This window comes from Haliotis rubra, unplaced genomic scaffold, assembly GCF_003918875.1.
Source record: "Haliotis rubra isolate DU_JTF1 unplaced genomic scaffold, ASM391887v1 Scf138, whole genome shotgun sequence".
NCBI lineage: Eukaryota > Metazoa > Mollusca > Gastropoda > Lepetellida > Haliotidae > Haliotis > Haliotis rubra.
Genome location: NW_025765314.1, coordinates 1,219,591 through 1,235,182, shown reverse-complemented (window position 1 = coordinate 1,235,182; position 15,592 = coordinate 1,219,591). Strand labels below are relative to the sequence as shown.

The window sequence follows — 15,592 nt, the reverse complement described above, 5'->3', positions numbered from 1 at the left end:
ACCTGATGTTGTCTCACCTTCATGAGGTGGCTCCTTGCTCGTGAAGACGACTGTCCAGATTGGTCACCTGACTACACTGTAAATCAACATTGTGTCATCCACCAACAACAGCAAGTGACCCTCGGTCATACAACTGGCTAAATAAGCAATATGTTTTGCGTTTCCGTTTCAATGCTTACTTACGGAAATTTGTTTTCAGATAACATAATGGACACGGCTTGTGCTGCCTTGTTGCAACAAGTTGGTCCGAGGTTTGTTGGTTTTGCTCACCTCACATATACCTGGTACTGATTCCGTGGTTCCAGATTGTAGTTTGGGGTTCCCTTGTGGATGAAGTGTACGTTTTATCATCCAGTGATTCCAGTGGTCTGTGGAGCCTAAACTGTGTCCTTGCTTCTGTATGGATGGAATTTTGCTGAAAGCTTCAATTCTCATCCCTCTTTCATTGTTCTTAACCTGCTGCACAAAGTACTATCTTACTTCTATAACTAAACAGTGCCTATATCCTGACACTTAGCGGAGACTGATGATGCAGCAACTACTACAGACACTACAGCGCTTGGTGACTGAGGTGTAAGGCAGCTCAAACAATATTCCAGTGATATCATGGCATGTCAGCTTAGTGTCACGCAGTACAACAAGATGATGCGGTTCTTAGATGCTCACTGCTGAAGTGAAACCAGTGAACATGGGTTTGGTGCTGTCAAACCGTGAAACCTAATCATGGCGAACCTTTGAATCGAACCCACAATCACAGATTCCTGGTGGGCCAAGGAGCATAACTCCTAATAGAACACCATAGATAACTTGGCCCATCATGCAGCTTACACCTGCCTTGTTGATTTAATGTTAATTTTGAACTCTGTTGTCCAAGGTTTAAGTGAAGTTCAATCTAATAACCTCTGCTCATTATAAAATATATTACCTTTAGAATTTTTCAAAGTGTTTTCAATAGATGAGATCAGGCTCCAAAACCTTTGGCACATACGACAATCACTAACACTTTTTGCAATATTCAAATTTCAAAATATCAAGTCTGGAGTTCTCATTGCACCATTTGCATCCCGCTGTGTTGGAAACGAGCTTCTAAAAGTTCACTTTGTACCATGGCCAACTGTGAAAACACTTTACATGTATGAAATGTTTGGAGTTACATAAAAGGTGTTAAATGTCCCAGCTGACGACGTGGGTATGAAATGAGCCTGACCTGTGCAGTCAGGCTGCGTGCCTCCCGTCACCCGTGACATGTTTGCACTTGTTGTTTTCGCTGTGTGACAGGTATCTACATCACCATGATGAGCCTTACGGCAGATCCCTAGCAGTCAGATGTCTTTTAAATTGAAGCCGTTTTCTTTACGACCTGCTACAAAATATCGTTAATGATGCCCAACAGAAAAGTGTGTGGTTATTAGTATACGCGCGCTGTGTTATTATACAAAGGGCTATGAGTTTAGCAGACTGCACACATCCTGGTGCCATCTTTGATCTACTCTCTTGTCGCTTTTTTGCCAGTCCATGTTTTGGGATTACCCACCTTCCGGGGGTAATTGCGTTATCAACAGATTGACGTTCCAGCTGGGCAGAGGCCAGACTGTCAGGGTTTCTACTAAATTTACGATTCCAACAGTTTAAAGAATTAAGTAATTACAAAGACTGAAGGGCGGGGGTTGGGGGGAACATGAGGTATGAAATCAGCAACGTGGATGTAATTGACATACAGTGAAAGGTGACGACAGATTAGTTATTCCTGTCCCTCATCGCTAAAACATACTTGCCATATGCAGGATTTCTCCACAAACAAACAATTATTGCAGTGCAAATATTTGTTCTAGTCATGATTAGACCACATATATTCTTCCGAATGAACATGTTTCGTGGTGAGATATTCTAACAAGGCAGAATGGGGCCCTTAATGCTGTATATTTGACACGTGGGTAGATATTTTGATATCAGGTGCCAGGAGGCTCCTCGTCATGCAAAGTAATTTAGAATAATATACACATTTTTCAGATTTGTACACATATGCGGTGAAGTTACATAAATAAATGGCGCTGGTAGTCAACATGTTTGACGGTTTAGATCACAGATTCCACAGATTATTAAATATTCTTCTTTCGGCAAAATGACCCGTACTCGGGTCGTTTTGTCGTTGATCTTTCAAAATTTCATTTTGTTTTTAAAATCCGGAAGAAGCATGTAAGGAGATAAATCTAAATGTCTAATTATGTCATACTGTATTTGACTTTTGACATTGATTTACTAACAGTCCTTCATTAACTCCATGGTGATTCAAGTTTAGGTCTTCAGAAACCAGTCGTACAAGGGGACTCAACGGTTTGGCTATCAGACTCAGTTGGTCAGTGTCGTGTTGATGTACCTGGTTGCTGAGAAGTGTAATCACTGGTTCGTCTGACCCAGCCTCCAGACCTTATATTACCATAGTGCATCTGTCATAGCAGGACATAACAATCTCGGCAAGATGAAAGAATCGGGTGGTCCTTCACGACTTTTCAGTAGTACGTATCTTGACAGATATCAAGTGTTTTTGTATCTTAAATTGTAACCAAACACTCTGGTCTTAAAATGTATGATTTATCTGAAGGAACAAAAAAGCATACCGAATGTGGTCCCCCATCTCTAAGTTGCTACTATGGAGGTCATGAAACCTCATTTGACAAGTTTATGCAAGTTTATGAGAAGCATCACCGATTTCATCTCTTGATGATCAGGACATATTCCACACACAGCAGTAAAATGTCATGCCTTGTCCCCAGCTTATTAGCCACACGTGATTTATAACAAGGTCAAGGGTCACATTAGCTACTGGAGGTATTTTATCTGGCCAAATATCTTCATCTGAAGAGTTTGGTCTGTTAAACTTCAAAGGGTCAGGCAGTCGCTCCAAGTCAATGTCTTACTGACGCACTGGGTGACATGCCTTCTCCAGGCTGGGGATTCAATTACAAATACTTTTCCAAATCATTAGCTTTTGTTTAAAATGAAAACTCATGTCATTATATGGTAATTAACTCGCTTTACACGGATGGGTCACTGCACATATAGCAGGGCCAGGCTCTAGTACAGCAGTGCAAGCAGTTTACATATCTGGTGCTTTACAAACTTACAAACCTTGAACGCTTCTTTGATGTTTAGGAGATGGTCCAGAAGTGTTCCGAGGAAATCAGGTCTTTGTTGTGGAAACAAGTTAATATTTGTGTTAGTATTGCTGTGTTTGAAAATGTAGGTGTTATCAATCAGTTTATTATACATATCTAGTGTTGTTCAGTATACTTATGATTTCTACATCCAAATAACCAGTCATATGTATTTGTTTACGCTTAAAGAAATCAAATAAAATCCAGACAGCTATCATGATACATATGTGATTATTATTGCAATGTTTTTTGGGCCACCAACGAAAACAGAATTTAATGAGGGCCCTTATTGTTAGGTTATTTCTCTGTTTATTGAAGGGGTTCTATTTCCCACATATGCAGTTGCAGTTTCTTTTTATGTGAACATCTTTGTGAAGTGCACGGCTTGACTCGCCCAGCTGTGGGGTGTAGGGGGCGCCATGCAACGGCAAATGTTCACATATATTATCCAATCATTGTTTAGTATGGACCAAATTTCCCAGTTCTCTAGTGTTGCCACTGTCATAACTGTTTTGGCGTGCCCACCGTATGTTTGCTCGTGTGGTTTCCGAAGGGCTTGGAACTGTATATAGTAGCCATGTTTTTAGATTTCCGCAGAGTTAAAAACAGCTGCATAGCAATTTGGTAGTAGGCGCACCTGCACTCCGGCCTGATTCACATGGCTATCAAATTTGAACCGACTAGTGACACTGTCATGCACCCATTTGACCTGACTAATAATGGTACAATTTACCCCGCTAAATGTCAACAAATGAATCTTCGCAATTCCTGATATTTTGTTTGTTCATAAAAATACACATTGTACTCTATTGACACTGCTATGCAGTCACTTCCTGACAGAATTATATATTTGCAAAATGTTTATATTATTTACAAGCTGTAAATAGCATATATCATAGTATTATATTTTAGCTATTAAGGGGTCATTATTTTATATTGTGTATTTATGAGGGCTGTTCTAAACTACTTATTTTGCAATCAAAATATATATGGAGTTGCTTCCCTTTGATTAGGTGGTGAAATGAGAAGCCTTTTACACTACATTCTCATTCCCGAAATAACGTAGCATTTAGTCTATTGAATGTATTTGTTTGAAAGAGAATATTGTGAAATATGTAAAACTTCTTTTAAGAAATGAAATATGTCTTTTCATTTTCTTTTACGTTTCAAAAAAGAAATATACTGTTGATCTGAGCAGAGACCATATAATATGGTCTCTGATCTGAGTTTGTCTTTTATGACAAGGTTGTAGTGTATATTTTCTAGGTTTTCATGAACCAGGCAATGTGACACAAGAACTGGGATGTCTGAAAAATACATTTGACATATACTAAGGTCATTAGACTGTGAGGCATTGTTAAAAACAGCTATAGGAAGTAGCCATGGTTAGAAGAGAAGCTGACATTTTGGTCTGTTTGGGGATGTGATATTTTAATTAGAGGAGTTAGATTGAGCCCATCTGGTGAGCAGACGACAACATGGCTGCCCTGTCCGGATCTGCGGCTGCTGCCAGGACTGACTGACTGACTGACGGCTGCCCCTGTAATGTTGGATGGCAGAAGCAGGTACCCACTGAGAGGAAAGTGCTGTTCCCTATACATTTGTAGTTACCACAGCAACCATCAACAATTGTTGTATGATGAATCAGAACAGACAGTCCATTTTTGTGATGATTGGAAATTTAGAAACTCATTCCTAGTGTTTCTCGAATAAAATCCACTGATTTCATTACATCATTTCCTTAACAAAAACATAATCTTGTGAAACCTTTTTAGGTTTTGTTGTTTAGATCTGGATTGCAATTTAAATGGTCAAATCTGCATGTATATATCATACATTTCTTTTCCTCTGTTCATTTGATTATTTTTAATCATGTCTTAAAACCTTTAATAAAACTCCTGTGTAGAGTCATTGATTCCATATTTTGAGGAATTCTTTTAAAATAAGGGTTCATTCTGTTTGAGGATATTAAAAGGGGTCCCTGTAGAGTTCAGCCAATCTGGCTTAGGACTGTGAACATGAAGACATGAACACTAGGTAGAGAGGCGAGGAAGGGTTCTAATGACCACCAGATGGCGCTACCTACTGAGGTCATCCCATGGGGCAATCCTGTTCCCTTACGATGTTGCCCTCTTGTGCCAGCGACTTCAATTGAGCCTCTGTCTTGGCACATAGTGTGGAATTCCACAGACTCGACTGAGCACAGTTGTTATGCATTCCCATCCACACCTTGTCCTGGGCTGTGTAGTCTATATCTTTATTACTCCCTACTGAAGCATGGCCACGGTGTTAAAGGGGCTCCTGGTCATAGAACCATTCCATGTATGAGGTGCTGCCAGGGCAGCAGGTATGCTCAACAGTTATAATAGTCGTATCGCACATTGCTCAAATAAATGTTATGCTTGGATAGCTGGTTCTTTTATGGACTTAACTGCTTTTGATTTTTCCATTTTGGTGTTAAGTTACAGGGTTTTTAGTGTAAATAAATGGAATTAATTGTGAGGATACTCCATCAGATGAAATGGCTATTCCCTGATGTTATCATAATCACAAGAAGAATGGCAGCGGCTGGTGATGATGATAGTGATGGTGATGGTTATTTTATAGTTTTGAGAAGAAATAGAAAAAAAACTGGTTATCACTAGGACAAACAAATACTCCAGCAATATTGTTGTGATGGTGAGGGTGGTGGTGATGATGCTGTTGATGCTGATGCTGGTGATGATGATAGTGCTGTTGGTGCTGACAGATGTAACAAACTGTTTCTGTTATTTGTTCTAGACACTTGCTGTATAGTTTAGTCAAAAAGTACCGGTAATATCCGTTGTAACAGCAGTTGACTGTATTATCATAATATTACCAAAGTAATATTCCTTGTAACAGCAGTAGATTGTATTATCATGATATTACTACTGCAGATCACTTCACACTGAGTAGTCTATGTGTCACCCTGTTGTTTGCCTACTGCTCTGTGAGGAGCAACGCAACTCACTCGTGATTCACTTAGAAACAATGTGAGAAAGTGTTGACTTGCCTGTATTTTATTGCAGAGCAGGTGTCATACAACTTGTGTAATATTCCCAAACCCAACATATTGCAGTAATTGATAAAAATGGTTGTAACTGGAACCTTCCTGTGTCTCTGCAGGATGGGGAAAGGCAATTACAGAGACACATGTAACTGCTGTACGAGATTGGACTAATTTGAAGCTTAGGGCTAGTAGCAACAGCATATACTGAGTACATCCTCAATGCTCGATACTCCCAAATTGGGTTTATTGTTTTTCATCTGGATTGAGTTCCTGGCTATCTGTATGTGAAGAGACGAAAAATCCCTGTTTGATAGTTTTGAGAAGAAATAGATCAATAACTGGTTATCACCAGGACAAACAAATACTCCAGCAATATGGTTGTACACCCGGGCTTTGCATCGCAGCAAGCAGTACAAATGGCTAGTTATTGGATGATAAATAATTTCCAGATCTGAGTAAACATATGGCATGGTAGACCATGGGGAAGGGGTCCCTGAGACAAGTCGAGGAAACGCAGCAAGTGTAAAAGGAACTGCAATGGCTTCCAGATGAGGAAGACTCTCTACTGATTGAAAACAAATTTGCCGAAGGTGTTGATGTACCATCCTTTGCCGTTGGAGATGTGCACCAAATTTGAAACACATTATAACCCTGCTGAGATCTTGTCACTCATGTGTTCATCTGCCCCCCTCTTTTTCACGCCTGCTGTCTTCCATTTTGACGTCTGCTCTCATCCATTTTGCTTCATCAAACTTGTGATTGCTCCTCACTGAACATAATTTCAAAGACAGAATGAGACAGGGAATAGTTAAATGATCATAAGCACTGCCAAGGTGGGGTGCTTCCATACAAAGGTCGAATTGTCAGTAATATGTCTTGTAATGACTTGTGGAACTATGGCTCTGTGTTGAGGATTAGCACGTTGTAAAATCTCGTCTAAAAATACCAGATGTGTTTAGTTGTATGATCTAAAGGCAATGGACATTATTCCCTGGTGGTCTTGTGTTAAAAACTTTCAGGGCTCAGAAAATAAGGTTTCTTTGCTTGTAAAAAAAGGTATAATTGAATGTAACTTCCTAAAAGTATGTCAATTCATACAATTTGACTGTGTTTAGGTTTGTTTGTTCAAAGGATATGATCTGAGAATCTTCTGAAAACATCAACTAGTCACATATTCTTGTTGTAAGGCTTTTGTTGATGTTTATCATGTTCTGTGGCTCATAAACAAACTGATAATAGTCAACATGGCATGAAGTTTGAAACAAAAATCATTTATTCCAAACTTGCTGGAAATGTGAAAAACTTATCATGAAGAAAGAAAGCACTGGGTTTTTTTTACATTTTGAGCGCTGAAATTGTGTTTGTGAAAGTCAAAAGGATTATATATAATTACTTTAATCTTTCTTTAATTACTTTGACCTTTAATGTCTTTGCTACAACACTTGTAATATTCAGTGGGTGGGTATTGTGACAATCAGGTGGAGAACATGGCTATACCATTCACACACCTTACTCACACCTTACCCGGGGCGATGGGTCAGTGGTTAAAGTGTTCGCTCGTCACGCCGAAGACCCGGGTTTGATTCCCCACATGGGTACAATGTGTGAACCCCATTTCTGGTGTCCCCACTTTATATTACTAGGAATATTGCTAAAAGCGGCGTAAAACCAAACTCACTCACTCGCATCAAGCCGTGAGAAGGAGGAGGCAGGGGAGGGTCATTAAAAGTCTGACATGTTAATTTAGGACAAAATATGCTTTTACATTCTGTCTTTTTATGGATTGTTGTTTAAAAATGCACAAGGACATTGAAAGGGACTTCCGAAACTAAGACAAGCATTGGGGAAGGGACATCATTTTCATACCATTACTGCATCCTAAACATGTGACCTCTGCAATACATTACATGTCCCAAACCAGCATACCTTCTAGAAATATATTTGCTAATTTTTAAAATTATTTTTGAACATTTGGAAACGTTAAAATGAGTCTATTGTTATGTTTTTTTTACATACTTTTCAAATGGAATAGAATGTGAAATATTGTTTTTTTTTTTAATGCATTTTTACAATACATATAGTATTTTCGACATTCAGGAAATTGTTCTATAGTTTATTTCCCAAGATGTTGTCACTTTTCCCCAAAGAATGAGAAGTGAACCTCCAACATATGAGAGTGTGATTGAGTGTATCAGGTTATCTCCCTTGAGCTGTGAGTGTGGCAAGAAGCTTGTTGTGTGTTTATTTGGACGTGTTTATCAGCAGATCTAGCGTTTGGAGGAGAGATAATATCTATAAGACTATCAGCTGACAGTGTAAACTGAATGCCAGGTCCAGGGTTGCTGGGATCTCCATGACGGTCACAACTACTACTGTGTCCATGCAGCAGCTGCTGTTGCTGCTGCTGCTGGAGGAGCCCATGTGTAGTTGCTGTGGCAACTCATGTCCTGTCCATTCCTACTGTCTGTATCCTGCTTCTTCCTCCTAAAGTTAAACCATTGTCATACCCATCAGCATTAGTTCCTGTTATTCTCCTTGTTTTCCTTGTATTTATTAACTCTTATAAACGTCATGATGAGGAAATGATTAAATGTAGATAATGCTGAGTTTATGGGTAACAATGTCTCTATAATTTGTTACAATGATTCATGTTGTCAGGTTCATCCATCTTTGAAATGCCTGTCATAAAATCATGAAATACTTATAAAATATTTTTTTTATCCTTATTAAGCAGTGAAACATTAATGTTTCTACTGAAATTATCTTGTAATAATAAATTGTCATGTGACGACCTGTGAAGATCCGGGGTAGAATAGGTCTTCAGCAACCCATGCTTGCCACAAAAGGCGACTATGCTTGTCGTAAGAGGCGACGAACGGGATCGGGTGGTCAGGTTCGCTGACTTGGTTGACACATGTCATCGGTTCCCAATTGCGTAGATCGATGCTCATGCTGTTGATCACTGGATTGTCTGGTTCAGACTTGATTATTTACAGACTGCCACCATATAGCTGGAATATTGCTGAGTGCGGCATAAAACTAAACTCACTCACTCACTCATATTTGGTGACACCAGCTTACTGATACCATGAACTGTGGAGGTTTGGTCCATAAAATGTATTGAACTGGGTTGAGATAATGTATGACTGTGTAAGACTTTTCCCTCCTCCATTAAAGGTTTTATTAATAGTGAATATTTGTTTAAGTACAAGTCTCATGGTCTGCGATTATGTTTTGAAATCTATCTACAGTCTCACACATGGATTAAAACTTGCACCCAAATCTTTGGCTGTCATGTATATGTACATCCTTTGTGGACTGTTGTATTTGCCTGGTTGTCTGTAGAACTCCAAACATAGTTTTGCTGTTGTTTAAAACCAGAATATCATGTGGTTCCCTGCCAGTACCACAGTGACAAATACTTACCTATACCTTGGTTTTAAAAACAATTTAATGTCTGCTTTTGTCAACTTGAACTCTTTTTTATCAAGAATTTAAATAATAACTGTCAACTGTCTTGTTGTTGGCTAAAATATCTTCTTTCTTCCAGGAACAATAATAGTTTTCTCATGTTTTGAAATTGTCCTTTTTCCTCGGTAGGAGTTCCTGCTCGGAGATTGCTCAAAGGCTCAGACGAAGTTAGGATGGAAGAGGAAGTACTCGTTTGATGTGAGTTAGCTTGTCTCTCTGTCAGTTGTGTGTTTTTATTGTTTAGGTATCAAAAGTAAACAGTTGGCCTCACAACAGTGATGACAGGGATTGCTCTGTGAGGCCATTCCTGTGTTTTGTAAGTTTGTTGCATGTGGTAAAAACTTGGAGACTGTTATTGGAATAACAAAGGTTCTTTGGAGTTTAAAATAATACAACAGAATGGTTCAAACATTGTCAACTTTTTCACATTTTTCAAAGCTATTCTGTTTCATGGTGATAAATGTCAGTAGGTCTCACCAACCTAATGATGTTTCTCTGTTCAGAAAAAAGATTGTATTTCTTTTTAATTGTCTCACATGAGCTCTGACACGAGGCTCAGTGCATGAATCCCCCCCAGTCCCCATGCTTGCTTGGGCTTGGCCAATTGAGAATAATGTAGTCAGCTGTATGGGAGTTGTGTGTCCACAATGGCTGCCCAGTAGGGAATGTATGGCTTGACATAAGGACCAATTGAGAATACCATAGTCAGCTATATGGGAATTGTATGTCCACAATGGCTGCCCAGTAGGGAATATATAGTCTGACATAAGGACCAATTGAGAATACCAAAGTCAGCTATATGGGAATTGTGTGTCCACAATGACTGCCCAGTAGGGAATGTATGGCTTGACATAAGGACCAATTGAGAATACCAAAGTCAGCTATATGGGAATTGTGTGTCCACAATGGCTGCCCAGTAGGGAATGTATGGCTTGACATAAGGACCAATTGAGAATACCAAAGTCAGCTATATGGGAAATGTGTGTCCACAATGGCTGCCCAGGAGAAATTGTATGGTTTGCCATAAGGACCAATTGAGAAAACTATAGTCAGCTATATGGGAATTGTGTGTCCACATAGGCTGCCCAGTAGGGAATGTATGGCTTGACATAAGGACCAATTGAGAATACCATAGTCAGCTGTATGGGAATTGTATGTCCACAATGGCTGCCCAGTAGGGAATGTATGGTTTGACATAAGGACCAATTGAGAATACCAAAGTCAGCTATATGTGAATTGTATGTCCACAATGGCTGCCCAGTAGGGAATGTATGGTTTGCCATAGTGGCCAATTGAGAATACCATAGTCAGCTGTATGGGAATTGTATGTCCACAATGGCTGCCCAGTAGGGAATGTATGGTTTGACATAGTGGCCAATTGAGAATACCATAGTCAGCTATATGAGTTTATTTATCAGGTTGTCAACAGATGTAATCTGTAGTCAGCATGTGTCTTTCATGTGCCAAGTTCTGGAGTTGTCTTGACCCAGTAATTTTGATGATATATACTTTCACTTTTCAACCTGTGTGTTTAAGCTCACTGTTATATTCTACAGGCCCTTGTCAAAGAGATGGTGGAGGCTGATGTGAAGCTGATGCAGGCCAACCCAATTGCATAGGCATGTGGTAAGTCTAGGTACAGCTCAAAGATTTGTGATGAATCTAGGTACAGCTCATAGACTTGTAAGTCTAGGTATAGCTAATGGACTTGTGGTGAGTCTAGGTAATGCTCAAAGACTTATAAGTCTAGGTATAGCTCAAAGATTTGTGATGAATCTAGGTACAGCTCATAGACTTGTAAGTCTAGGTATAGCTAATGGACTTGTGGTGAGTCTAGGTATAGACTTGTAGAGTCTAGCTAATGGACTTGTGGTGAGTCTAGGTATAGCTAATGGACTTGTGGTGAGTCTAGGTATGGTTCATAGACTTTAAGTCCAGTAATATTCCACTAACTTATGTTAAATTTAGGTAGATCACACAGTCTCTGAGGTAGATTATATATATATTTAGGAAGACCAAACTGTAAAGATGACACAGAAATCAATGTTGCCCGGCTTCCACGTTTGATCTGATAGACCAGCAGCAGATGTTACAGATGGACAGGTGACCTTGCAGAGGTCAGCAGTTGACTGTACAGTTCAGCTGTTGATATGACTACCAGTTATCCTTACCAATAACTGACCATACAGTTCAGAAGTTGTTCCTACATGCAGGTATTTGAGCTTACAGACCTCCAATTGATGACGGATGACCACATATTCCACAAGGGTCCCACAGTCAATGCATCAAAAAAGAAAGAGATAGAGTTCTTAAGATGCATATATAAATATGCAGCATGTTTATGTTTCAGAAGAAAATGGTGACAGCATCGGAAGTGGCAACATCTGGGAATTGTCTCGAGCGACCATTAACTGTATGGTACAGGAAAACATAAGGAACACATGTGTCAGCCATCTTCAAGACAAGTTTGTGTCATTGACTGCTTCATGTACAGTGTTTTTATGTTGGAAGAAAAGGAGCATTTATTGATAAGAATGTTGTCCAGTACCTATCAAACTGGTTGTTGGTGATGACTACTCACCTGATGTGGGACAGTAGCAGGGGAATCTTGTTGCGTGTAGTAGAAGGGAAATAGTTTTGTAAAGTAGCCAAAAACTGATATGTCATTACACAGGAGAAGTCTTTTCTGTAGAGGTTCAAGGGCCAGTGTTCTGTACTAGGATTTTACTATTACTGAAAGTCTCTCTCAAAGTCATGCTTCCGGAAGAAAGTCTGTTTATCTGAAGGAGTCATGCTTTCCAAATGACGTCATGCTCCCTCAATGAAACCATGTTTTCTGAAGGAGATCATCCTCTCTCAATAGTCACGCTCTCTCAGTGACGTCTCTGAAGGAAGTCAATGAACTAAGCATGACTGATCAAGCTCTCTGATCTGTAACGTGCTCCAGCTCCTACAGAGACCACTTCTTGCTTGGCTTCAGGAGCTGTGGCTTGTGTTGGTGCTGCTGCTGCTGCTGCTTGTTGGGATGCACCAGGACCCAATGAAAGCTTGTTAGCTCAGACAATGTACCTAGACCTCCGTATTTGCAGATACTCAGCTGCATGACAAATCAATTTATTTCTGTTGTTTCATTTGTAAAAATATTTTAGTCTTCAAATGCTAGGGAATACCCATTTTGTGTGGGTAGACAAGATTTGAGTGTATGAAGCTTTGGGGGTTATATTGTGGACCATCTTAAGTGCTATTTGGTTTTTCTTTGTTTTCATTGTCAGACATGGAAGTTGTTATGTTTTCATTCATATTTTATGCATAGTATTTATAACAAGTTGATAAACCACATCGTGTATCTCAAGGCTGAATCTCTGATGGCTGAAGCATGGTTCTACTGATCTCTGTGTTGATTTTGCTTTATGTGCTACCATAACATACACTAACACTATATCAGTCACCATGTCTACTGTAATATATATCAGTGGCAATATCACCTGATGTCCTACAGTAATATATTTCAGTGACATCATCACTTGATGTCCTACAGTAATATATTTCAGTGGCAGTATCACTTGATGTCCTACTGTAATATATTTCAGTGGCAGTATCACTTGATGTCCTACTGTAATATATTTCAGTATCACTTGATGTCCTACTGTAATATATTCAGTGGCAATATCACTTGATGTCCTACTGTAAAATATTTCAATGGCAATATCACATTATGTTCTACTGTAATATATTTCAGTGTCCTAACGTATTATATTATAATTCAGGACAACCGTGCGTCTCTACTTCAGATGGAACTTTGACTTCAGTCAACCTAGTTGAGATCATTAGAGAAATCAAATTTATGACTTGGCCCATATTGTATGTTGAATTGAATAGGGTTTCACCATACTATATGCAACACTTGCGTGTGACATATCAGTTGTTATTTTTGCTCCATGATAATTTTTCAGTTGTACACAATATTGTTTTCATGTATGAGATTGAATGCTAAATAGCTTCAGAAATATATATTGAGATGCAAAATGGCTGATCACAAATATCATTGTTTAGTCATTTGTAATTCCTCAGGAATGTATATTCCATAATAAATATATGCACCTGAAATGTTCAGTGTCAAGTTTCCACTTGCCTCATCTGAATAAATGCCTGCTCTCAATCAACTCTAATACTAATTAAAGTCCAAACCATCAAAGTTGTTTGTATGTTTGATATATCTGTAAATGTTTAGTAATTTTGGTACTTAATTACTGGAGATTCCAATTTATGCCTTTTCCTCTTTTGAAGGATTGGTATACATGTAAATATATGTGGAGGCCATGTTGTCAGTATGCAATGGTACTCTAATGCAGAATCTCGTTCCTCAGTGCATTATGTTTGTGAAGTGTATTTTCATGAATTAAGCCAGGATTTTCTGGATTGACACCTGCAAGTCAGATTCATTTTTGTACATGTTAATTTTGAAAACTGCAGAACAGAAAGCATGTCCCTGAAGTACCGTCCAGAATGGACCAAGAACAAGCTTGATAGTTTGATAGTTTTCACTTGCTAAAAACTGCTATTATAACAAATTAGTTTTGAGATCAAATTGATTTCATGAAATTTTGTTTCTAGGTCTATCTCCAAAAGTTGTGAAATTGTAATAATGATTATAATAGCATTGATTTTTCTTTCAAGATAATTCTCCATGAAGTACAAATGGATTTATTGAACATATATACGTCATCACATTTACTGAAAACTGAATGAAAAAACTGGGATGTTCTTTAACTTTGAGTAGTATGCATGAAGTGCTGAATTTGGGAAATTTGGTACCACAGTCATTTATGGTGCAGATGATGTTCCATTCTATCCCAACATGGTGAATCTTGAACCACGTTTAATCTACTCAGAATAAGTGAATTTGAAGTGTATTCTCTATGTATCAGTGCTGGGCTAAAGTATACATAAACACCAGATGGTCAGCTTTGCTTCAAGAAGTCCTTCCTCTGTACAAAAGCTTGTTTTGATATACCAGTATTTACATGTTTAGCTCCATCATTCCTGTGTCTTGTGTCCCATGGATAAAGGCGTACAGATGCACCAGTGACACTGTTCAACAGTATTAATTCATTACTGTATGCCAGTATAATATTTTTGATACAGAAAATCAAAGCTTTTGTAACAGATTTATCTTAAGTCAGTTTGAAAATCTCTTTAAGATCTTCCTCAGGTAAGCTGTTCTATAGGTTATTATTTCATGTAGAATAATATATCTCAAGGAAATCAGTGTTATGTCATTTGAAATTGACCATTTAGAATATGTCTCCGCTGAAGATGGTAATCATTAGGTATTTTGTCTATAATCTCGGACTATGTTATCAATGCTTTCTCATTAACCTTTTGACATTCATATTTATGTTTGATTTAGGAAATCAAACAGTCACTTCTCGAGTGAAAGACATCCAAACTCGAATTCCATTGGATTTTATCTGCTCAATGTTATATATGAACAGAAAATAATTTATTGAGCATTTTGATTGTTCACTGTGTGTAGAGCTGAAAGGTCTCAACTTTGTGGGAATATTATTAAAGGGCCTTATATGGTGGGAATTTGCAGTAATAAAATGGGTTACAATTTATATGTGTTTTGTTGTCAGTGAGCTTGGAAAATACATGGCAGAAATAGTGGTCAGACAGAAGTGAGATGTCTTCTGTTGTCATCATGGTGGCATGCCACGAACCTGTGATGATCATACAACCATAGACAAGATAGTTCAGTTACCTTCATGTCACTATGTTGACTATATGAAACAAAGCCACATAACACTCTTATTTAACCTAGTGTTTCAGTGAACTGAGCAAACATTTGTAGGATCTGAATGGGTGCCAAAGCCCAGCATATCATAAACTTGTCTCCCCTGGTCCTGCCAGGATCTAATGATCATTGGTTAGA

At 38.6% G+C, this 15,592-nt stretch overlaps 1 protein-coding gene across 2 annotated transcripts in view; it reads left to right on the top strand.

The window, feature by feature from the left end:
* LOC124268413 (GDP-mannose 4,6 dehydratase-like) overlaps window positions 1-15,278 on the top strand; it is a 67,360-nt gene extending 52,082 nt beyond the window's left edge. For both annotated transcript variants that reach the window (XM_046703382.1, XM_046703381.1), the window contains 3 exons: window positions 9,787-9,855; window positions 11,214-11,283; window positions 12,008-15,278. In XM_046703382.1, the coding sequence (XP_046559338.1) occupies window positions 9,787-9,855; window positions 11,214-11,276 (132 nt within the window). In that variant the 3' untranslated portion in view covers window positions 11,277-11,283; window positions 12,008-15,278. The remainder of the gene's footprint in view (window positions 1-9,786; window positions 9,856-11,213; window positions 11,284-12,007) is intronic.
* The last annotated feature ends 314 nt before the right edge of the window (window positions 15,279-15,592 follow it).